Below are 26,667 nucleotides of genomic sequence, written 5' to 3' on the forward strand. Positions count from 1 at the left end.
GTTTGAAACAGGTTACAAATACTGTAACTGATTATATTAATTTCTCTGTAGAAAACACCGTGACAATCAAATGTATTTAATTACTTCCGAATAACAAACCTAAACTAAAGAGATCAAATCAGTTTTAAATGAAAAGTCAAGGTTAAAGAAATTGCTTGCTTAACATGGAAATGTAAAGAAGAATGCAAAACAAAGATCATAGACAATTTTCCGTAAATAATTTAGGTAATGCATGGTGTGGCATTGGATCAAATAGTGGACCTTGACAGTTGGAATCCAGTGATGACTTATCTTTTTCAAATGAGTTAAACTCCTTCTGCTCCCCATTTGATTCTGGGAATTTTTCATATGAAGGAAACTTGCATTGGAATCTCTTCCACCTTGTGAAATGTTAATTATATTGACAAATGATGCGATTAATTCACTCACTACAGTTAATCCATATAAATGTTGTGGGCCTGATATTTTGCTTAGGATTATCCTTAAGGAATGTACAGTGCCACTGGCTGTTATTTTTGGAAAGCTATTTCAGATATCAATTAATTCTCACAGTGTTCCTATTCTCTGGAAAACCTTTAAAATTATGCCACTGTTAAAAAAGAAAACTCCCTCAGTTAATAAAGACTTCAGACCAGTGGTCCTAACCTGTATTGCATGAAATGTTTGGGACATATTGTTAAGATCTTATTGTTAAACGATTATTAAAAGATTAAAGATTACTAAAAGATCATTGAAATATTGACAATGTTCACTGTCTGTTACGAGGGAGAGTGCAGAGAAAGCGGCAGCCAAATGTAGTAACATGTAGTAGCATGTGTACAGGTGCAAACAAATTTATTGATTCATTAAACTGTCCATCCCTTCTTTATTCACTATTTACAAGGTAACACACTCTCTGCAAGTGAAAGATTTCCCTCAAGCTGATGACAGTTGTTGAGCCAGTACTGAGGGACCAAACTGATGGAGTCCCCCAAAATGTGTGACTGATACATCGCATAGTGTTATGAGAGTGTATTTTCTGTGATTTGAGTTGTTGCTGATTATTTTAGTGTTAGTTATTATGGGTGACATTTCCTACAGAGAATTATTTAAGCGGCACGCCTCTAAGGCAATACTGTGGAGTTATCTGCCCTTGGCTTTCTATTTGTTGACTTCTGGGAGACTGTTCTAGAGCATTCCTTGTTAGTGGCGATGGTCGTATGTGCTCGAACTTTCAGGAAATGACTGAATGTATATATAAATGCTAGTTGCCGTGTTGTCAACGGACACCGACGCACACATTTTCTTGAGTAGCATCATCAATCTCCATCAACACTTGATCTGCATAACTGCTGCCTGACCTCTTGCTGTGTTGCATTCTGCGTAACTGTTTCTCACTCTCGCACTTTGGTGTGTTTGCTATATATTTTGTGACCCAATGCCTTAGATTTTGTCTCATTTTATATTGTATTTGAAATCGGTATTGTGAAAGTGACTTATGACTTTGTATAACTTGCTCTCTTTGCTTAATAATACAATGTTTGAATGTTTTAGACTTGTCTTTGTTCTGTTTTGCTGGCTCACAGGGGATTTCTTACACCTTTTGTCACACAAAATTTACAACAGGTAAGTGGAGACTGTCAGTAATTTAGAGACACATTCACCCATGAATGGGAGTCAGTGAACAGTGACTGAAGATCAATAGTCAACGCCAAAGCCCTTAGAGGGTTTGACACAGCTGGAGGGGGAAAGATCATAGAACATGTTGACATGTAGGATGGTAGATCGCATTCAGAAGACAAGTGGTATATGGGAGACTTCAGCTGTAGAGAGGGAGATGAATAGGCGCTTATGCAACCTATGATGGTCTTGCAACACAGCAGTATAAATCTTCAGTTCTCTGACGAGAAAGGGCTTTTATGTCATCCGGCCCAAGCATAGTAGGCGGTTGGGTAAACAGTCGATCCTGTTGTCCTGGCAGTTGCTTCTTTGCAGAGAAGTCCCATCCGAGACACCAAGAATTTATTGAGAAATTATGTTGAAAATTATAAGGTGGCATCAATGATCCTTATCTAGTTAATGGACCAGAAACTACTTCCTTCATTTTATTCAATCTTCAGGTAGTTGATCCTAAACACAAGTAACCCCATGCGTGCAAAAGATCGAGTCATGCAGTGTTAACAAGTTTAGGCAATTGAATCGTTGCACTGCCAGAGAGAATCAAGAGGAGATGATCGTTAAAGTGAAGCTAGTCCGTTTCATGATACGGTTGTCTGATGGAAAAGGAATTTTCAAACTGATCATATGCCCCTGACTGATGTGATGTGGACGCCATTTTAACGATACTTGTGAGGTCAGTGAAGAGGTGGAGGTTGGTTTTGAGGATAATTAGAACTTTTTTATACCTCCTCGTAAATATGATAGAAAGGTCCCAAGCTGGAACTTCGTCAGCCAACTTGTAAGACTGCAAAAGGGACTGGAGATCTTCTTGCCTGTTGCTATCACTCTGCTAGATACAACTTCAGTGTGGTATCTACCCTGTTTAGACTGGGTGCTGATATGATAGTCTATCTGGCCGTTACAGTAAGAGCAAGTCCCAGTCATGCTGGCTGTTTCCAACAGAATGGAAGCTTCATCCTCATGTCTTCATCTTCATGCCCTGGCATATGAAGCAAAGGTACTTGCGATAACTGGGGAATATCAGGATGTGTAGGTAAGCATCCTGTAGGTCCAAACTGATCATAAAGTCCCCTGGTTTAATGGAGAGCGATGAGGATCACCCTGAAGTGAGGGGGCAGTTGAAGGTGAGTAAGTTAGTTTCATATTGAAGATACTGAGACAAGAAAAATCGGCAAACAGAAGTTGGTGTCTGGCGAGATTCTACTGCCACCTGCGCTGACAGGTAACTTGGCCACACTGGATTAAAGGTAAAAGGCGGCTATCTTAGGATGCTTGGTAGCCGCAGTTGAGTGTAGATACAATGCAGTGTGTGTCAGGTGGACGGATTGCTGATAAAATAAACTGGATCCCGATCTACACTGTTGCTGAAGTCAAGTAGCTGAATCATTACAGTTCAAATGTGAACCAGAATTTTAATACCAGATCGTCATGCTTGTAGATTTGTCTACTATCCAAACTAACATGTGTGTCATAACTATGAGCTAGACAGACAGGACCTCCGAACACATGAGAAAAATAGTAGAAGTTCATCAAACATTGACAGGTGAGATCTGAGAACCCAGACCTCTCAAGCATATCTGGCAGCTGTACTTGCTTCCAAGCCGTTGCCATATCTCACACCAACAAGTCAATTTCCCTGTAAAAGTGTTGTGTATCTGGGGAATGAATTCAAAAGATATGTGGGTTTGGCTGTGTCGCCTTAGTAACCTGTGATGAAAAGGGTTGACAAAGATGACCAAGATTGCTGAAACAGACGGGTCCACCAAACCTGATGTCAAGTTCGTACGTGAAGATGCAGCGGTCGAGATTAAGAGTTTTGTTGAACGTAGATGGTTCGCTGAAAGTGTAGGGTTTGATACATAAGCCAAGTTTATCAAACATACTTGAAGATATAAGGCTGGAAATTAATTAAGCAACATCCTGTTTTTCCACATCGAGCAACTTCAATTCCACATCTATTCTGGGAAGCATGTCCATAAGTATAATCTACAAATTCATTATGTCGGTGAATAGTAAATGTTGATGTGGTGAATAGCCTATAACAAGGTGACGTTATGTTGTTTGTTATATAATGGTGATAGTGATTTGAAGTTGCAGCATTTTATACCAAAACATTTCGAATTTAACGGTCATTGTCCACGCTGAAATATCAGCGCAATTTACACATTCTGTTCTCTAAACAGAAGAACAATCAATCTATCAAGTTCGAATAGCCATCTGTACTATCTGGTGTTACCTCCCGGTGCATGGATGACTGCTTCAAGGCGTCTCCTCATTTCCTGGATCAATTTCTTGATAGGATTATGAGGAATCCTGGCCCATTCCTCAAACATTAGCAAGTTCCTGCACATTCTGGACTGGGAGGTCTCTTTGTCACACGCGGCAGCCCAAATGTCCCACAAATGCTCAAAAGGATTGAGATCTGGATTCTTAGCTGACCATGGAATGGTCTCAACACCACTCCGTTGCAGGAACTCGGTTACAGCACGTGCCCTATGAGGCCTGGCGTTGTCATCCATAAAGATGGGCCTTGACATGAGAGGATGGTTGTCAAAGTGGGCTACTAATGCTCTCTGAAGGACGTCTTGTTGATACCGAGGCCCAGTAAGGGTACCACAAACGGTGATGAGGTCCAGCTTACAATGTAAGGAAATGTATCCCCACACAATGACTGAACCCCTGCAAAAGGAACTGTCTCCTGGATGTAACATGGAACCATAGCTGTGCCCCTTTTTCTCATGCATGTCCTACCATCCGCCATATGCAATAAGAACTTACTCTCATCGGAAAAATGGACCCTCTGCCATGATGCCAGATTCTATCTTTTACATTCATTACACCATGCAAGACATGCTGCTTTATGAGCTGGAGACAGCTGGATGCGCTTAACTGGTCTTCTGGCCCTGTATCCAGCTGCTTTAGAGCGATTCCTGTCAGTTCTATCAGAGAGGATTCTGCTTGGTTACCATTGTTGTAACAAGGCGCTGGGATCTAATGTCGCAGCACAAATCTCAATAGTGCTCTGTCCTCTCTTGCTGTCATCTTACGGGGTCTCCCTGGCCTTGGATGATCTTTAACATCAGCAATGGTCCTGTGTTTATTGCGGAGTCATGAAATTGATTAATGATGGCATCCACTTTGTCAAAGGGACATACCTGCATTCCTCATGCCAATTATCTGCAGTACAACGTGCTATGACACTGCTTGAATGGTAATATCAAACCAAAATGGACAGATGAGAGTGTAAAATGTGGCCAGTATGAGACTTGATTTCAATGACGTGATAGGCTGCATGTTTCATGTGATCTGTGTGTTGTTGCAAGTGCATTAATTTTCATGCTTAAATCTCGAGCAGTACACTGAGCTATGTCAATTTCATATATCACTAAGGCGTATTGTCATCTTTCTAATTTTTCTGATTTGCAGGTTTTAGAATTTGGTGTTGCTTCATTAATTCTGAACTCATGCTGTTGTTTATTCAATATCACAATTACATTGAGCCTTAACTATAAACATACTCAGTTGCAATACCACTGGACTGTCAATAGTTGGCTAACAGACTTGGATGGGGTGATAAGACATGAATACAGGTGATTCTACATAATGTGTCTCAAATTTTGCTCAAATAAAAGTTTGGCACCGGGAACCCACACTCTTACATTCAGCCAACTTTCGTCATTTAAACATCTGCAGAGACAGCATCTCCAATGTAGGACATGTCAGTATCAAAGAAGAGAAAAATCTTCAATACAACTGGGAAAAATAGTTTATAATTCTGTCGGGTTTAAAGTATTACTGTGGATATAGGAAGGGAAGACAAGCACAGATTTTTAGAATAATGGTTACTATAATCTTTATTAGATATTATTCTCACTTAGCATACTTATGTTTTACATCCAAGACTGTAACTGCCAGAAGTCTTGTGGTGTGACTTGACCGCGACCATACTTAACTTTTACATCCAAGACTAACTGCCAGATGTCTGATGTGGGGGGGCAGCTTATGCATGAAACATACTATTTTGACACTGATTTTAGGGGTCAAGTTTGGGGGTCGGCTTATACACAGTACATCCAATATTTTCTTTCAACTGAAAAAGAACCTTCTTCCCCATGGTGGAATTAAAAGAATTTCACTTTGAATCCTAAACTTCAATTACAGCATGGCTGCACAGCAGCATAACAAGAAATGGAATGATCAGACAGGATGTCCAGGATTCACAGCAGATAGGCCTGTTTGGATGAATGGTACAAGAGAGGCCAAACACTTTGTTTCCACTAGCTGTTATGAGAGACAATTCATAATGTCAATCATGTATTTATGAAAGATCTGCACTGTACAACTTCTGTATCTAAAATAAAGTACTAAATAGATGAGTTGTTTATTTGTAATTGTAAGAGACCAGATGTTCCACCTTCTGGGATGGTGATATGCTGTGTAATCACCAGATGATTGAAGCTTTATCTGATGCTAAGCTGAAATTCTTGAACCTGGGAGGACTCAAATAAAGCTCCAACACAAGTCCCTATAGTAACACTCCTGAGAAAGCTCTTGGGAAATCATAGGGACTTTTGCAGCAGCCATCCATTCTGGCCTTCTGTAGGATGAGCAGTTGTCTTTCAAGTATGAGCACAATGCAAAGAAAATCATTTAAAATTAATTTATTTGACATTTCAGCCTTATGTTTATTTACATGCTGTACAGACTTTACAATTTGTACAGGAAGGTCCTCCAATACATTGATCATATAACACTACACTGCATCAACACAATCCATGAATATAATAACTAAGGTGAAGTAGCCCAAACATTCCATACAGTTATGCATTAATGGTGCAATTTATCAAAAGTATTAGTGAATGGGAAGAAAAGCTCTTATGACTGGCTTACATATTTTTGCCCTGTACATATACACAGAACATGCATTAGCTTAAGGGTGACAATAATAAGACATGACATAAGAAAACTGATAATATCTTAGCATTTTCAGAAATAACCTCAAGACACAGGACTCATATACAAGTTGGTAGCATTTTCATCTTGTTTATTTGGTCTTGGACATAATTTTATGAACCTGTAGTATGTGATCACAGATAAGAACTCTGAATCCTCATTTTCTTGCAAAAACAGAAACATCCCCACTACCCCCATTTCCTCAAAGCTTCAAACTATTTCAATGTACCACCATGTTCTGCCAGATCATAACAACCACTTAAGATCTGCCAGTGAAGATACAACCATGTTTCACAGTAACCTCAAAGATGACACTGACCTTTGAGACATTTGACATTTATGCATGTAACCAGATTCTTTTGAGTAAGAAACGACTATTTTGCAACCTCAAACTTACTGCATATGTTAAAAAAGACAGCTCTTAACACTTTCCTAAAAATACTTAAAACCGCTTCCATCTTACAAACACCAAACCATGACAGCTGAGGTTGCAACGATGTATATTTAATATCAATGGCATAAACACTTATGCAAAGGAATTCCCCCAGGCTCTTTGAAAAATTATAGAATAAATTTCATGTTAACTATCTTTGAGTATCTGTCATAAACAAAGGCAGCCATTTTCCAACAAAAGCTATAAGCAGTCCAAGAGATACTAATAACACATGTACATGTACGGCTCACTTATGGAAGGACTTTTACAAGCTCACATAGTCCTGCCTAATCTGATTCTGGCTACCACTATCCTAATGTTCCTGCATTATTATGGTTGACTTTTAGAGGTCTCTGTAAAGGGAATTACTTGGTGGTAGTAAAGTAACAACATCTAGTAAACACAGTATGTACACTCAGGGTCAGAAAATGATGGAAACAAGTGAACACAGTAGAAATAAAAGAAAAAAATGTCAAGCTGCCATTTACCTCCTTGTGTCACTTCAGCAAATGTGGTTTGATACTTTACATTTGTCTGAAGGATACAATAAATGTACAAAGTATATACTTAGATTAAATTCATTCAATCATTCACACACAACAGTAACAACTATGCACTCGACATATTTGTCACTTACTAAATGTACACACATCCTATTTACATTCTTGGTCATGTTTTAACAGTATGATAAATGTAACAACAAATCATATTATTCTGTCTAAAAAGCACATACTACCACACTAATTAGGATAACCCTGAGCTATAAAAGCAGAAACTGTTCTTTTTCTGTTAAACAGTTCCAAATGTTTCAGTACATTAACTGTCAAGTTACAGAATGGTTGTGAAAAGGTACATGTATGCCTTCATGTATTACAACCACAAAACCAGCAGTAGTTTCTGTAAGCAAGGTTTTTTTCCCTGATTTAGTCTTCAAATCTATACAGAGTCCTGCACATATCACAGCCATAAGACATAAGTTCCAGACCAGATATATACAGCTTTGACTTGACTTTTGGCACATTTTGAATGCAGGTGTTGCTAGCAGTCTGGTATCTCCTGACCAATGCCAAGTGGATCCAGCAGCATGGAAGCTGCTGCTGGTGCGGTGAAGGCAGAGCCAGCAGATGGGCCTGGGCTGAGGTGGTCTACTGCTGAACTCTGGTTACTAGATGCTGCTGCTGCTGCTGCCGCCGCCGCTGCCATGTCTGTGGAGTAATGCTTGCCCTGAGGGTCAATGCACTCTTCATCTTCATCTTCAAATTCACTTGGAGGTTTCATTTTTGCCAACTCTTCTCGTAGCTGATTATAGTGTCTCTGTATAAATTAAGCAATGCAATTTTCAGTCTTTGAAATCTCTCTCTCTCTCTCTCTCTCTCTCTCTCTCTCAAGAAAACAAGTTACACAAAACCAGAATGCTGTTTTCTCCAACATGATGCACTTTTATCTTCAGGGAGGTTGTAGCAATTACATAATGATTTCCTTACATATACAATCCGACGTCAAAATAGGGACAAAGTTCTAGAGTGACAAGGTCAGAGCTTACAATGGCTTAACAATAACATTGGTTTGAAGTAGCATCTATGAAGTAGTGTTCTTTTAAATTTCGTTTTAGTTTGTCAGCATTTTGAACTTGATAAAAACAGAAATACACATGTATTGTGAATTTAATATTGTTTTCTTTGGCACAGACATCTAGATGCTCTCTCAGTGGGACACATAGGGTTTCAGGACACTTTATTTGTTGTTTATGGACAATAACCCCGGCTCTCAAATTTTCTGATTGACCAATATCCTGTTCATTACAGCCTGGGCATGTTATGACATATAATACACTTTTGGAAGAACAATCAAACACACAAGAGTATTTATCCTATCTCATGTAAAATTTGTTGTAGCATTATAACTTGGATGAGTGTATAACACCCAACATAGGATGCATAAACCCTGTGTTACCCTTCATCACAATGCTACAACTTTCAACAGTCTTTTATCCAGTGTTACCATCATAAACAACCATGAAAAACTTGGAAAAGGTCGTTGCTAAATAAAAGGTAAATTAGAGCCATGATGATTTACAATTTATATTTCCTGCTATGCTAGGCATGTATTTATAAGCAGAGATTACCATGTAATTTCCTTCATAAAGAGTGAGTGAATGAGTTTAGTTTTATGCTGCACTCACCAATATTCCAACCATATTGCAGTGGTATGAAAATAATCGAGTCTGGACCAGACAATCCAGTGATCAACACCATGAGCATCGATTTGCGCAACTGGGAACCAATGACATGTGTCCACCAAGTCAGCGAGTCTGACCACCTGATCCTGTTAGTCGCCTCTTACAACATGCAAAGTTGCCTTTTCTGGCAAGCATGAACTTCACAGGTTTGTCACAAAGAAAGCATGGGGCGGTATTCACAAAGCTTCTAAGAATTTTCTTAAGAGTTAAGAATTCTTAAATCCACCAAGAATTCTTAGTTTCCATTACAACGTTCTTGACTTGTAAGAAAACACTTACATAAGTCATTTTGTTCTTAGTTCACTTCTTAACTTTAAGAAACCTCATGAGGGCACCTAACTACAAAATTCATAGTTATCCAATATGGCGGTTCTTGGAACCACACTAGGAAGGATGTTAATTAATTAAGTTGCAAGAACTAAGAGTGTTTCTTAGTTTGGGTTAAGAGAGAAAGTAAGAATTTTTCTTAAACTTAAGAATTCTTAAGGAAATTTAAGTGAAAAACTAAGAAAATTCTCAGAAGCTTTATGAATACCGCCCCTGGACTACAAATAGGCTGTATCCACAGTTCCTATCTACCACTGGTTCACTCAAAAGACACTTAAGTTGGGAAGAATCTGGTATTTCACTAGAAAATATATTCCACCACTGTTTTATTATTTTTTTGCTTTTGATATTTTTGGTTTTTATATTACATACCGTTTACATTTAGAGGTCTGTATTATTTTAGTTGTGTCTGTTTATACATATATTTACAGGAAAATGTTATATGGCAGACATAATCACGAAGTGAAATAACAATCAGTTTTTTAAGTTCAGACATGAAAAGTAATTCTTAGATGAATATTTAGCTTTCATTCATGAAACCAATTTGCAAACTGACTTGAGACAATGACCAGTAAAGTCACGGTTTGATTTCTTGAGAAGTGGAATAATAAAATGATGGATAAACTTCTCCATATTTCCCTGCCTACTCCCTGGTTGGGGATACAAATACTACAACCCCAAGTGTAGCATTTGGGTACAGATGAATGCTACTGTAAAATATTATTAGGCAGAGTTGTAATATGACCAATGAACATTGAGACTCCTGCAACCTTGCTATTTCTATCACAAATCAAGTGAAGTCAACACTTTATAAAAGTATGACATTTACCGTAAATGTATCCATTCTCTGTTACCAAAAGTTGTTTCAGGCAAACAAAGTACAGCTAAACAATGATGAACTAAATTGGAATGACATTACTAAAACCCATTAAAACCATAAGTCCAAATAACTATGAACACTATTTACAACCAGATAGTGTAATAACACGAACAATATATATATATATAATATATAATATAATATAATATATCTAGGATAATAATACTCAGTCATTACGGTGAGCTTGGAACACTGGAAATAACATGCCAGCAAATCAGCAAACTCCTCATGCAATTTCACTGTGTGCTCATAAAAATATTCATTGTATATCTGGACGTATTTTGTTTAATGTTTTCATTGTTTTGATTAAATTTTACCAATGCTTACTGGTCACATGAATTTGTCAGGTAAATACTAAATCTATGTCAAAACTCACCTTAAGAGCCAGGGTATTGTGAGCAATGGATCTGCCTGTCCTCTTGTCGCTGCTGTAGGTCTCCATTTCAGTGATCCAGTCCTCACACTGCTTTAGCACCTCATGTCTCTTTAGCCAAAAATGGCGTTGGATCACCTGCAATCAAAGGTTAATGAACATTTCTCAAGGTTAAGGAGGTACCATCTGGGATTCTCCTCCTTTTTAAATGTGACACTGGGACCATTCATAAATTTTGGCATGTGTGTACGTGTGTGTGTGTGTGTGCGTGTGTGTGTGTGTGTGTGAGTGTGTGGGGGTGGGGGTAGGAGTTTTCCATTTACATTGTACATGCTTCTCATCACCCCACAGCCATAAATTAAGAATGGTTCCTAAAACCACTTTAATTCCAACTTGGCTTAAATACCAGCTTACCAGCAACAACAGATTTATCAATGTTGTCCTAGGAGCTTTGTAATTATATGTAATAATTCAAACTGTTTTTAAGAAACCATTGTCAGCATTTTATTGACTGATGCACCTGCCTATCAAATTAATCACATCAAATAAACAATCTTTAATTATGAGTTTATTCTTGTGTATCACAGTCACATGACGTTACAGATGAGGTAACTAGTCTTAGTTATGGTAAAATTCATTCATATCACCAACTGTATCCAGTTAATTATAATATGTAATTATAATATATCATGATAAATTGCCATTCTCACATCTCTGAAACATGGTGGAGAGTTCCGGAGCATCTCAAGCATTGCCCATTTGACTGTGGCCTGTCTGATGTTGGCATCATACTCTCTTGAACTCGCTGTACCTGATGGTGTTCCTCGAGATCTTTCATATCCAGGTTCATTGAAATATGGCTCATTGACAAGAATCAATGACTGGATGGACACAAGGACCTGAAAACATACAGTAAAACTATTAGCCTTGAAGCTGTTGGCGATGACACGTAATTGTTACATATCTGCTTATATTTAATTGGTGCTGAATGCTGCATGTATTCCTAGGATATCTGGATTGCTTTGAGTTCAGCAGTAAAGATAAAATTGTTATCAGGGATCTTGGAAGATAAGTCCAATGGCACTCAAACCCTTGCCACCAATCTTGGATCCATCCATAAAAATCAAATGTTGAGTGTCATATTTAACTCATAACTATACAAATATTCCTTTGTGTAGTTAAGTCAGATTTTGCAAACATCAGGCCTGACTATTTGCCTGGCATAGATAGTAGCTGCACCATAGAGACAAGCATCATTACAGCTCTCCATAAGACAAAATTGTGTTACTAATGTCTCCGACAAGTTAACGTCATTAACATATACATATGTACAGTGTTTGAAGCTCAATCATGGTAAAAATGAATAAGCGTAAATAGATTTGTGTCACACTGGCAGTAACCTGATTTTTGCACCAAATTACTTCCTTAGCAACCAGTGGTGTCAACAATCATGTAACAATGTGACTGGCTTTGGGAGGGACCAGCTACTTCAATTCCATGGATTCAATGGTGTAAGTCATTTGAAAATTGACCTGTCACCAAAATGTGCATGCAACAATAATAATGGTACAAACTGCCTCTCCCAACTATTATTCTGTTGAATGTCAGAAGTCTATGTTGCCAAATAAAGAATATCAAGGCTTATGTAAAGTGTATGTGTGGACTCCAAGAAGCCTGTCTCCCTGTGACATTGTTGAATGAGACTATGGACAACACAAGTGCATTTGGATCGCCTATTTGTCTGGATAGAGATGCAGCAAAGAACAAGAAAAGAGTTAGAGGAGGTGAGTGCAATTGTGTAAATAAACCGCAATCAGCATGTGGTTGGGAAATCTATCTGCAACAAGGACACGGCACTTTTGTGCATTTCACTCAGGCCCTATTATTTTTGTAGAGAATTTTGTGACCATTGTACATATTCTACTGGGTGCTAATGTGAAACAACCTGCTGACACTATTTACACCTATATGGACAAACTTAATAGTTTTTCACCACAGGCACCAATATTCATACACAGAGATTTCAATGCATGTAACTTAAAACATGTTCTGCCATCATATCATCAGTATGTGAAGTGTCTGACAAGGTCTAGATATACTTCTGACTTTTGCCATGGTAATGTGAAAGATGCCTACAAATCTTTTCCAAAGGCTTTGATGGGCACTTCTGATCACAATACTGTGTATTTAGTTCCTTTGTATTGTCAAAAATTAAAGACAGAGAAGCTAGAATATGTAAGGCCATGGACAATGGATTGTTTAGAGCAGTTGAGAGGATGTTTTGATTGTACAAACTGGGATATGTTTGAACGGACTGGTGATAGTTTGAAACAGGTTACAAATACTGTAACTGATTATATTAATTTCTCTGTAGAAAACACTGTGACAATCAAATGTATTTAATTACTTCCGAATAACAAACCTAAACTAAAGAGATCAAATCAGTTTTAAATGAAAAGTCAAGGTTAAAGAAATTGCTTGCTTAACATGGAAATGTAAAGAAGAATGCAAAACAAAGATCATAGACAATTTTCCGTAAATAATTTAGGTAATGCATGGTGTGGCATTGGATCAAATAGTGGACCTTGACAGTTGGAATCCAGTGATGACTTATCTTTTTCAAATGAGTTAAACTCCTTCTGCTCCCCATTTGATTCTGGGAATTTTTCATATGAAGGAAACTTGCATTGGAATCTCTTCCACCTTGTGAAATGTTAATTATATTGACAAATGATGCGATTAATTCACTCACTACAGTTAATCCATATAAATGTTGTGGGCCTGATATTTTGCTTAGGATTATCCTTAAGGAATGTACAGTGCCACTGGCTGTTATTTTTGGAAAGCTATTTCAGATATCAATTAATTCTCACAGTGTTCCTATTCTCTGGAAAACCTTTAAAATTATGCCACTGTTAAAAAAGAAAACTCCCTCAGTTAATAAAGACTTCAGACCAGTGGTCCTAACCTGTATTGCATGAAATGTTTGGGACATATTGTTAAGATCTTATTGTTAAAAGAAGTCAGCCATGTTCTTGACCCATTACAATTTGTGTACAGAACAAGGCGTGGGGTAGATGATGCAAAAATCACTGTTTTAAACAATGTCTATAAGCATTTAGAACACTATGGTATGTATCTGAGAATAATGTTTGTTGATCATCTGCCTTTAATACTATTCAAACTTTTCAAAATCAATGTTAATTCTGTAATTGTCTGTCAGTTAAAAGGTAAGATACAAACTAATGCAAATGACCTCTCAGTTCATAACAATCTCTTGAGATTCCATGCTTACAAGTTGTATCATAAACTTTTCCTAGATCAAGAGAGATAGATACAGCATCTTGTTTACTTACAATGGGATCATTCAGGAATGTTTCTAAACATACAAAGGTGATCAGTGGCACTGATTTTTTTGAAAACCAATAATGAGATGATTGGTTACCAAGTACCATACTAATTGATTATACCAGATTAATCAACAGTGTTGCAGTTTGTAAGACATTGATGGATCTCCATGATCTCAGCCGGATTTTTGCATGGGGATAACAATTGCGTTTTGCCACAGAGGAGGAAAAATTCCCTTATGTCCAAATATCATCAAATATAGTCTGGTCATTCAGAAGATCCCTTGTCATACTTCCTGTGTTCCCATATAAATAATGCTTTGTCTCAAAAAGATGTAGATTTATCATGTAGCTGATTGCGCCCAAAATTACACAGTATGGCTTACCTGAAGGAAGCTTGAAGTTTGTGAGTTCCACTTTTCTTCTGGTCGGCCATGCCAGGTGTTCAACACACTCAGGCAAACCTTACAAGAAATCAAGCAATTGTATTTATCAGCTCATATAGTAAAGTATTTTACACACATCAAGACAAACCTCTATGTTCAACATAATATTCATCTTTCAGGCACACATACAGATACTTCAAGTATAGTTTCAAGGCACAAAGACTGTCTATTTAAAGCTTAAACAAAAAACAGAACCAGACCTCTTTCTTTGAAAGACACAAGATTTCACTAAATATGTTTCTAGAGAGATATTGTTACCATTCGTTTTGAGAAAAGCATGTGCACATAACCTCAAATCAGCCTAAAGAATTCACCTCAAGTTTAGATTTAGGAATCTGAATGATTTTCCATTCCCTCCCTGAATCAGTTTTGGTTCAGCAAATACACGAGAAAAACAAAAGAATTTCACTGCTGAAAATCTTGATAAGAATGTATTTATTCTTAGTAACTGACAACTGGGATACTCTGATATCTTACTTTAATCAACTACAGAAGCTTAATGCTTGGAATTGTCAAACAATGTTAGTTAAAGCAACAGTGGCAACAGAATGGAATTCAGTTTACGCCTGCAGTTCTGGCATCTACCATATAAATACTTACCTTGCCATCATTATATAGGTTGGGGTTGAAGCGTATGGTGTGGTTCCCTGTTGTCTCAAGGTTTATGTATGGAGGAGAGTTAGGATAATCTTGTGGAAAGTAGACATCAAACTCAAAACATCCATTTGTGTAGGGAGTATCTGAAGGACCCGTTATCAGCACCTGAAATGTATATACAGTTCACAAAATCACAAAATCACTGAGCAGTGCTGCCATTATTGCATAGATTCTTCACTTAAAGGGGCACTGATGCGGAGCGAATAGTGTTTCTCACTAACGGTCTAATTACGAAACCAAGCAGCGAATTGGTCAGCACTTGCTCCCTTGACCGTGATGGACACGGAGACTGGGTTCCTGTCCACATTGACAGAATTTCTTCACCCTAAAAAGTGAGGAGGCCGGACGTCCATGACATGCCGTTACTTAAAAATATCCATGGTATTCCTTGTCTGATTGTAACAAAATATCCCAGCAGTGTAGTTTTTTTTCTGATGCCAGGATGGTATAGTGACTGATCCAATTTGATCCTATTTCTGTGTTTTTTACCGAGATATTTAATCATGTCATGTGAAAATATGATGTCTACATACACGTAGCAAGCCATTTGTTTCATACAAGTCCGAAAGATTGCAAAGCTTTATATTTAGATAATTTTAAGGGTTGGCCCAGCTGTCATAGCAAACATCATACATAAATTTTGGTAGCTACGACCCTGGTTTATTATCTATGATAATGAAAACACACAGTTGATTTATCTGAATTCATAAACTAATAACAACGACTTTGCCATTGGTAGAGAGATCTGAAAATTACGTAAAAAAACTAATTATACCCATTTACTCAAGTACACGGCAAATGCCTATGTGTATTTCTTATGTAACAACGAAGTTCCGTTGGTACCCTCGAAACAGTTTCGGCCCATAAGTGCTTTCACGTGACACAGAGATTACATCTTCCTTGCTGTAACTCGCATTTGATGATATAAACCAACATGTGTTATTTGTCGTCATTCACTTGATGGTCAGTTAATGAATTTATAACCCGTTTAATTAATGGGTAACACCACTAAAATTACTCGATGAGTGTACAAGTGTAAAAACAACATCCTTCCTTCAAGGAATTAACCGCCACTACCTTGATTGATTGATTTTTGCTCATTACTGGCTAACTAATGGCGGACATCCTACAGTTAGTTGCCAGGTGTGCTGTCCTGGGTGACCAGTGAGATTATGTATACACCAGTGTGAAACATTCTCAAACGATGTGTCACTTTTTCGCATATTAGACTGTTGAAAGACACAAGACATAGATAAGGATTATTTACCAGCTGCAGATGAATGGAATATCATTCTTTTATGTGGATATAGATGGACATATTCCTCAAGGAGGTAATAGCCTGACATTGTTGCTATAACTTTCATCTGTCTTAAATTTAATATTTGCATTTTGTTTGAATTTTTTTCTTGTAGCATACAGCAGAATCTGTATCACAGAAAACATGCACTAGGTCGCAAATAGGGTGTGTGTAAAATATGATTCACGTTGGCCATCTATACAATGTTTAGATATTAAAACCATGTTAGAAATTCACTGTAAGTATAAGCAGACCATGTGGGTCTTTTTAATTAACTTCCAAAATGCATACAAATGTGACAAGGAACTAATAAGGTTTATGAGGCAAATTATAAAGGCATACACTGACTTCGTTATTTTTCTGTCCTAAAGTTTTTTTATACCACTTGCAGATGAGTAAACTTCAAGGTGTTTGATTTGTTTTCATAATAACGAAGTAAGACGACTTCATCTTTGTTGATCAGTCTACACATAAACTATCAATTGCGCATATGGGTAGCGCAGCAGAGATCATGAACCAGTCACGAATTCTGGGATATCATCCGGGTACTCACGGGAGAAAAACAATAACAAAAGAAACAAGCAGTCCACGGAAATTGTTCCGCATCAGTGCCCCTTTAAACGGAATACGATAACAGTCTGTTTTACCGCCATAACAAGAAGCCCCTTTTTTCGCCTACCTTCATGATGTCAAGTCTTTCCTCATCACAGCGGACAAATACACTACTGCTGGCTGACAAGGGTAAGGAGGTGGACAGAGTGACTGCTTCTTGTGCAAGACGCCTTGTCCTCGATGCACTGGTAATTTCTCCAGCTGCCTTCACATTTGACTCAAAGTGATGAGGAACCAAAAATTTTAGTCCACCAGTTTCTTCAGTAACCATTTCAAAGGTATCTGTAATATTTAAAAATTTCATGAGGCCAATAATTCAGTGGAAGAGGGTACCTTCTCCAATTGTTAGAGACATTTGTAAATCAGGATACCATATGGAAAGGCCTTGTATAATACATCAGTCATGCATGACTGATTTATTATACAAGGTCTTTCCATAAAACTGGACCCGGATACAATATATTCTTGCTGGGGTTCAATAATGTTTTTAAAAGCCACATGCCTAAAGGCATTTCAAACTAAGAAAGGAACTTGTCCTGACTAATTTTCCACTAGCCCCGATTTTCATGACAAAATCATGATGTTGTAATTATGAAAGAATAAATCAACATGGTACTTGACGGTAATGTTTAGTGGCCTATTTATTGAGAAGTGATAATTAGCAAAAAAAGACATCTACTTTATTATTATTGTGAAATTTAAAAAGTACATTTTTACATTAACATTTGTTGAAGGCAGCATTCTGAAAACAAGCAGGCACTGGCTGCCAACTAATGGCATAATAACAGATTAAACAGTTATCAATTTCCTAGAAATTCTGAAGACTATATAAATACTCATTGTGAAATTTAAAAAGTACATTTTGAGCAGATATGAAATGAAATCCAAGTTTATTTGAAGTTTGAAACCGTAAGCAGAAATTATACCATTATTTGGTAGCCCAAAATGAAAACTGACTTCTCCTGGACATCCGGCATTGGGATTTTTTTAACCCCTGTCTTGTTAAACATTAGATTATTCCTCATAAAGGTATATGTAGAAATTATTGGTTTAACAATGTCTGCAAATAACAAAATGGACAGAAGATGCATACCAAACTGTAGTTCTTTCATAGACATCATGTACTTCTCCTCCAGAGTGTGGAAACATTTAGCACGATCCCGATCGCTGGCTTGTGCACTTGAACTGTCTGTGTCATCTAAAAGAACACAGTTTGACATTTTAGAAGTTGATCAAGGCTTCTTCAAAAGGGCTGCTGTTTCAAGTATACTCATGACTTTTAATCAAAACTTAGTCTAAGAGTCACTTTCTTAAAATCCATATTTTGAAGTTTCCAACATCACATTTCCACATAAGACACTGAAAACAGAGCAGGTAATTTCACACATTCAGAGCTTCTTTAAGCAAGAGACAATATTTAGCAGTAATTTACATTAACATTTGTTGAAGGCAGCATCCTGAAAACAAGCAGGTATTGGCTGCCAACTAAAGGCATAATATCAGATTAAACAGTTATCAATTTCATAGAAATTCTGAAGAACATATAAAAACTTCCTGATGACTTTCTACAGTCAACTACATAAAAGCAACATATAAGACATTTTTAAAGTTACATGCATAGATCTTTCAACACAATATTCTCAACAAGAGTCATCAGAAGATGACATATCCCCCCCACCTCCCACCTATTTGAAAGGGCAAATCATCTGACAGTTACTTGATGTTTTTTAGATTAAGTTTAAATCATTTCCATTGAAATCATGAAAAATATAAATGCCATATATCTGTAAACTGCAAAAGGCACCACTTCATGATCTGTCTCATATATCTGCCAACATCTGTTGAAAGATATCAAGCGGTTTGGGAGTTGTGCTCCAGAAATGAAGCCAATCCCTCCATTTTGAGACTAAGTCCACATTGTTTCCATGGAAACTGGGAAAAATAGAAATGCAAAAAATCTGTAAACAGCAAAAGAAACCACTTTGGGGTCTCCCACACATATCTATCCAGTTTTGCTGACAGATTTTTAGACATTTTAGAGTTGTGCTCTGGAAATGAAACACACTTCTCACTTTTGAGACCACTTTGGGCTCTAGCTCAGATATCTGCCCAGTTTTGCTGACAGATATTAAGAAGTTTTCGAGTTGTGCTCCAGAAACGAAGCCCATTCCTCCATTTTGAGACTAAGTCCAAAATGTTTCCATGGAAACCAAGAAATTAATAAATCACAAAAACCTGTAAACAGAAAAAAAGCACCACTTTAGGTTCTGACTGATATATCTACCAAGTTTTGCAGAAAAATATTGAACAGTTTTTGAGTTATGCTCTGGAGACAAAGCCCATCCCTCTATTTTGAGCCTATGTCTTAAATGTTTACATGGAAACCAAGAAAATAACCAATCACAAAAACCTGTAAACAGCAAACAGCACCACTCTAGGTTCTGATTGACATATCTGCAAAGTTTTGCAGAAATATACAGAACACTTTTCAGTTATACTCTGGAAACAAAGCCCACCCCTAAGACCAAAATGTTCCATGGATAAACGAAAAAACATAAAAATGCCAAAATCTGTAAACAGAAAAAGGCACAACCCTAGGTTCAGTTTATTATAAACTCAACAAAAATAAAAACTTTACACTTGTTTCAAAGTCAATAATTTGAATATTTTGGAAAATGGGTTTGAAATAATGATTGTATTCAATTCTCTTGTCATTAAAGATGCTATAGCATATAGATCATGTTTGTCATGGAATTGGTTCCACCGGAAATGTGACTACAATGTCCATGATAAAAAACTGTGAGACAATTGAATGAAATCATTGTGTTCTCCTCATCTTCTCCAAACTCTAACCCTTCCATCAGAAAGGTTAATATCAACCTTGATTCATCACTAAACACAACCCTATTCCAATCTTGCTGGGTCCATCTCGGGTGCCATCATTACCAGAAAAGACGGGAAACGGGTTAGAATTGGTCCATGACATGGTCGCCGTGCATGAAGAAGAGCAGAGCACAGGCGATTTCGAATGGTTTGGGCAGTCACTCAACCTCCAAACAGTACATTCCCAGTGGATGTGGCAGTGACAAACCGATTACGCAAATGATGTAAGACAATCTGTCGGTCTTCTGCGTGTGACGTCACACATGGTCGACCAGGACGGGGGCGGTCAGCTATGGTACCAGTTTCATGGACGTGTGTCTGGAGATTTTGGATGGTCTGTCGACTGCATCTCATACCCCTCGCAACATCATTGACGGACGTTCCAGCACTCAGCATGCCAATGGCACGTTCACGCTGAATGTTTGACAGTCGTGGCATTGCAAATTAACGAATAATTAACCATAAAACCATGACACTCTACTCTGCTACCATGAGATCAATTGCAGGTATATCAAAAGGTCACATGGAAACGTGATTTTAGAGTGCAGTACTCTCGCACGTGCTACTTAGGCCTGACCAGTAGAATGAAGGTGTGAAATAATGCCCTTGACAATGCATTTAATCATAATCACAACAAGAACTCTTTCAAAAAAAGTTTCAAATTACTATTTGAGAAAAAATGAGTGTCAAGTTTTTATTTTTGCTGAGTTTATCTACCACTTTTGGTGTAAAAATATTGAACGTTTTTTTAGTTATACTCAAGAAACAAAATAATTACAGATGAACGGACGAGGCACTGACTATATCCACATTATATATCCACATCCACTATATCTACATTACATGCCTGGGGATGAAAAGATGATGCATCTAACCTGGAGGATATTGTAAAATTTACAATAAATTGTATATTGATATACTAATCCTATCTCACGTTATGCAGCTCTATTCTTGTATTCGACTATATGTGGAACATGCTTTTGCTAAGTAGAACGACCTGACCTCTGCCCTTTCACTGCGCGAGATAGGATAAGTATATAAATATACAATTTATTGTAAAATTCACAAATTTTTTAAACTTATCATATCTCAGGTTATGCAGTATCCCACAGTTGGCAGGAGGGCCGCAGACTACCCACACAACTCACTAAGAGGAGTAGGCATGTCACAAGGAGCCTGAGAGAAGTATCCTTCCTTCAATACTAACTCTACACTTGTGATGGGTTGCTTTAAAAACCCCTTGGCTTACACTGCACAGAACTCCAGGGAGTGGGCGCTCCCGGGTAACCTGTGGTTTTCAGCAGTTTGGCAAGTAATCGCCACCCCCTCCAGATTTGTCAGGAAACCCCAGCTCAAACTTGCCAGTTCCTGCTTTGGTACTACCCTCACAGACACCCAACTGGTGAAAAAAGGGCATAGCCGGGTCAATGCTCAACTAGTTTAACATTCAGATCCAATCTCCCCGACTTAGCAGTGAGAAACGATTAGGAGCGGAATCAACACTTCACTGACGTAATTGCTTAGAGAGCAGTGGTCAGAAAGTGGAATGTCGATCTTCTCAGCATGTAACACCAGACTAGCCCACAGTCTGTCATACTCCCGCATGACGGTATGTCCATGCCCTAGTTCCCTAGGTGAGTCGATCTCGCCCATTGAAATAGTAGTTAAGGCGTAGATAACACTGGCATCATACATAGCTACTCGATCTCGGGAATGAATGCTTACCTGTGATTCTTGGAGGAAGAAACTTGCTGTGCCAAGACCAAAGGCCAAAAGTGATAAAGTTCCTCAACATCCACCACAATAGATCCCGTAGGTAGTGTGTGGCAAAGACTGTCTCCGACTGCCAGAAACAATCCTCCATGACACTCTGCAGCGAACAGTTAATATGTAGCGCCATCATAGATGCTAACACTCGAGTCTCATAAGGTTTCGCCAAAGATGGTGGATGTAGTCCTGTGAAGTTGTAGGCTGTCAAGTTCTTAGAACAGAGCCAGAAAGCCAGAGTGATCCAAGAGACTTCCCCAGTAGAAGCTCTTGATATGGGGATGAAGAATCTTTCCCGTAGCCTGTGATGATCTCTAGACGCATCCAGGTAGATCCACAAAGCATGTACTGGGCAGGACAAGTATTCCATGTCTTCTGGACCCACAACGGAGGACAGAGGTGGAATAGAGAACAAGCTATCCCAGTGTATGGGCAACTGGTTCTTGGCAATAAAGTCCCACATTAAGCCAAGGAAGACCTTCCTATGACGCGTCCTCTCAAACCGAATCCGAGACACATCCAAAGCATGCAGTTCAGATATATGGGCAGTCATAGCCAGAGCTATAAAAAAGAAGGTTCATAATCAGGCCACGTAAGATGGGCCAACACCACTGATAAATCCCAAGCCAGAGGCTGGAATTTATGTCTGATCAGCTAACTTGTAAGACTTCAGGTGGGATTGTAGTTCTGGAACAACAGAAATCTTCACTCCCATGGCTGCCGCAATAACTGTGTTAAGCGGTGCCAGATATGTCGCTAAAGTAGAACCTTTCAGCTTCCTAGATCTACGACCCCAATCACAGCGACCCAAACAGTCAACACACAAAGAATGCCGATCAGCTGACAAAACGTTTGAATTACATCCATCCTGTTTCTTCAAAGATTGTCCCATGTCGAAATCTGCTACATAAACAGGTCCTCACTGTCAGGCGACAAGTAAGAGAATAACAGATGTGGGTTGAGTATGCTCCATAAGATGAAGGAAGATTGACAAAAGGTCAAGAGTGAGAGGGCAGAGGTCGGGCAGTCTAACGACCACAACTTTTGTTCTACTCAGCAAAAGAACTTTCCACATATGATCGAACACAAGAAAAGAGCTGCATAACATAAGATAGGATAAGTTTACAAACTGAGAAATTTCTCTAACAAATTACAAAATATCAATCATACAAAACTAACCAATGGTATCTCTAACTCTGTCTGTAGCTACTCGGACAATGTGTGCTGTGTCCTGAATGTCAGGTATGAGAAGAGCAAGTCCTTCATTTTCTTCTTCTTCCATCTTGGCTGGTGTAGGTGTATTTGATGAAGACCCATTTTTGCCTTTGTTTGATCTACAGAATATGAAATAAATGTACAATTCTGGTTTAAACAATACATGTTATTTTGTAAACAACTTACTTGCAAATACAAGTTTTTAAATCTCAAATGATGCATTATGCACCAAAGTATGTGGAAGAAAGATTCAAAAATGAAACTATGAGGGGAAAGCATGGGGCTGCATTGTGAACAATTCATCTTCACCATTGAATCATATTTAGAATTACGAAAAAAGGTATGATTAGAAACTGTTTTCAAACATTTCAAAGAATAATCCCTCACATAATGCTACAATTTTTCATGAGGGCATACCACATAATGAATGTGTATGCAAAACCATATCCTTCTTCACCAGGCCCATCCCTAAAACTAGGGACTGTGACTCCTACTAGGCAAGTGGTGAACCATTCATTACCATGCAGATTATCTGAATCCACGGTATTGCCATTGGCATATGACTATGTTTGTTGATACAGGAAAGTTGATCAAAATTCAAATTTGAGGTCAAATATTACGAGGTAAGATTTTATAAACTCAGTACCTATAAATTATAAATTTTAAATTCAAATGTACAACCATAAAATAGCATTTCAAATAGTTAAGTGGGAGGGTGTGGGGTAAGATGGAAGTCTCTTACTTAACAATACACAAATGTCACACAATGACACAAAAGTACATGGTGACACAAGGCACATAATTATGTTTTACAATATTCTTATTGGTACTGTGAAATCTAATTTGTAAATGCAAATATGCCTCAAAAATATATTGACTACCTACATAAGTTTTAAACAGCTGTTATTGGCACAGCATTTTTTCTGAAAAACTAACCTGTACACTACGTGTACATTATTGACATCATGAAAGACTTCTTGGACATAAACTGAAAGAATTTCAGAAATGACAAGAAGAGTCATCAGAAGATGACATATCCCCACATATTTGAAAGGACAAATCATCTGAAGGTTACTTGATGTTTTCTAAGATTAAGTTTGAATCGTTTCCATGGAAGTCATGAAAAATGTAAATGCCATATATCTGTAAACAGCAAAGGGCACCATTTCAAAATCTGTCTCATATATCTGCCAAGATCTGCTGAAAGATATGAAATGGGGTTTTCGAGTTGTGCTCTGGAAACGAAGCCTATGAGTCCATTTTGAGCCTAAGTCAGAATTGTTTCAATGGAAACAAGGAAAAATAAAAATGCCAAAACACTGTAAATAGAAAAATGCACCACTTTAGGGTCTGCCTCAAATATCTGCCATGTTTTGCTGTAAGATATTAAATAGTTTTCTAGTTGTGCTCCGGAAACAAAGCCCATCCCTCCTAAGTCAGAATTGTTTCCATGGAAACCCAGAAAATGATAAATTACAAAAATCTGCAAATAGCAAAAGGCACCACTTTAGGGTCTCCCCTACATATCTGCCAAGTTTTGCAGAAAGTTATTTAGAAGTTTTTGAATTATGCTCCAGAAACGAAGCCCATACCTCCATTTTGAGACTAAGTCTGAAACGTTTCCATGCAAACCCAGACAATTATAAAACACAAAAACCTGTAAATAGCACCACATTGTGGTCTGCCACATATATCTACCAAGTTTTGCTGAAAGTTACTAGGAACTTTTTGAGATGTGCTCCAGAATCGAAACACACCTCTCACTTTTGAGACTAAGTCTGAATCATTTTTATGAAAACCAAGAAACTAAGAAATCACAAAAACCTGTAACTAGCAAAAGGCACCATTGTAGCTTTTGATTCGTATACCTATGAAGTTTTGCAGAAAAATATAGTACGGATTTTGAGTTCAGCTCCAGAAATGAAGCCCATCCCTACATTTTGAGACGAAGTCCGAAACATTTCCATGGAGACAGAGAAAATAATAAATCACAAAAACCTGTAAATACCAAAAGGCACCACTTTGGGATCTGCCACACACATCTAACAGCTATTGCTGACAGATTTTACAAAATTTTTGAGATGTGCTCCGGGAACAAAACACACCTCTCACTTTTGAAGCTATGTCCAAAACGTTTCCATGGAAACCGAGAAAATAATGAAACACAAAAACTTGTAAGTAGCAAAAGGCACCACTTTAGGTTCTGATTGATACATCTACTAAGTGTTGCAGAAAAATATTGAACGGTTTTTGAGTTCTGCTCCAGAAATGAAGCCCACCCAACCATTAGACTTACACCAAAATGTTCCATGGAAAAACAAAAAAAGCAAACATGCCAAAACTCTGTAAGTAGCGAAAAGCAGAACTATAGGTTGAGATTATTATATCTATCAAGTTTGGTATAAAAATATTGATCGGTTTCTGAGTTACGCTCAAGAAACAAAATGATTATGGACGGATGGACAGACAGACGTGTCTACTATATCCCCCCGCATTACATTACACAAAAAACAAGAGTTTTCCCTAGCACAACTGATATGAATCACAAAAGAGTGAGGCATGGATCACATGTGATCCTGACAGTGTTTGGTTTGACTTTTTTCAGACCTTGTTCGGGAACAGTTCTCTCATGGGATGAGCTTTCCAGTCAACTTTTCAACATAAATCAGATGAGTACATTTAATGCCAACAGTTTAAGAATATAATTTGTAACTGTACAGGTAGACTTTAAAAGTTAATTCAATCTTATAGTATAAAAATAATAACCTTAGGCGACTGGCATATGTGTCAACACAGCCCTTCATCTTGTCCAGCAGAACCTCAATGGCAGTGGCTGAGTCTGGGGCACCGTCCTTCTCCAGTGGGCGGAGCAGCGGTACAAGGGAAGGACTAACAGCTAAACCACGCAGAAGTTCCAAAAGAGCACGATATAATGGCACATGACGAGCCATATCCAAGACTGAGTCATTCCTCAAGTAGGATGATATAGCTGGCACCAAGCAGGACTGGGAGAGCAGATCCAACATTACTTCTGGAATAAGGCTTTTCTCTGAAGGAGGTGCATAGTTGGCATTATCAAAGTCTTTTGGTAACTGACCACCAGCATTGATGTAACTTCCAAGAACCTGAAAATATGTCAACAAAAGGAAATGTGATACATAAAGGACATTTTCAACTATATTTATAATAAAATGAATCAAATAATAATTCATTTCCAGTTAACCTGCATGGTGTAAGACATAACTGCTTTAATCTATTACCAAACGTCTTACACAATGTTACATAAAGCAATGAAGTACCTGCAAGAGACATGTCACATGTTCTTCTTCACTTCTTTGCCTCAATAAGGCCTGTTCAGCATCCCAACTTGATGTTGTGGAACCTGTCCCAAACCCTGTACCTTTGGCCCAGTAGTGTTGTGTCTTTTCCTCTGTCTGGCTCAGTGGAAGGTGATTGGCTGATGATGTTACCTGCACAAAAGCCAAGGTAGCATTAGTCTTGAAGAAAGGGAACTATTCTCACACCAACTGCATGAGCCCAATACGGTTCCTCTTCTTTGATGTTTTATATTCTTTTTCA

General features: G+C 38.0%; 1 protein-coding gene across 3 annotated transcripts in view; it reads right to left on the reverse strand.

Annotated features, from left to right (window-relative positions):
• Positions 1–6,304: 6,304 nt before the first annotated feature.
• Positions 6,305–26,667, reverse strand: part of LOC137293797 (baculoviral IAP repeat-containing protein 6-like) — a 166,692-nt gene continuing 146,329 nt past the window's right edge. For all 3 annotated transcript variants that reach the window (XM_067824541.1, XM_067824540.1, XM_067824539.1), the window contains exons 50-59: positions 26,388–26,558; positions 25,855–26,213; positions 23,053–23,207; positions 18,317–18,421; positions 17,291–17,505; positions 15,258–15,419; positions 14,598–14,675; positions 11,575–11,763; positions 10,868–11,002; positions 6,305–8,359 (exon numbers count right to left, since the gene is read on the reverse strand). In XM_067824541.1, the coding sequence (XP_067680642.1) occupies positions 8,084–8,359; positions 10,868–11,002; positions 11,575–11,763; positions 14,598–14,675; positions 15,258–15,419; positions 17,291–17,505; positions 18,317–18,421; positions 23,053–23,207; positions 25,855–26,213; positions 26,388–26,558 (1,845 nt within the window). In that variant the 3' untranslated portion in view covers positions 6,305–8,083. The remainder of the gene's footprint in view (positions 8,360–10,867; positions 11,003–11,574; positions 11,764–14,597; positions 14,676–15,257; positions 15,420–17,290; positions 17,506–18,316; positions 18,422–23,052; positions 23,208–25,854; positions 26,214–26,387; positions 26,559–26,667) is intronic.

This window comes from Haliotis asinina, chromosome 8 (genome assembly GCF_037392515.1).
Source record: "Haliotis asinina isolate JCU_RB_2024 chromosome 8, JCU_Hal_asi_v2, whole genome shotgun sequence".
Classification (NCBI taxonomy): domain Eukaryota; kingdom Metazoa; phylum Mollusca; class Gastropoda; order Lepetellida; family Haliotidae; genus Haliotis; species Haliotis asinina.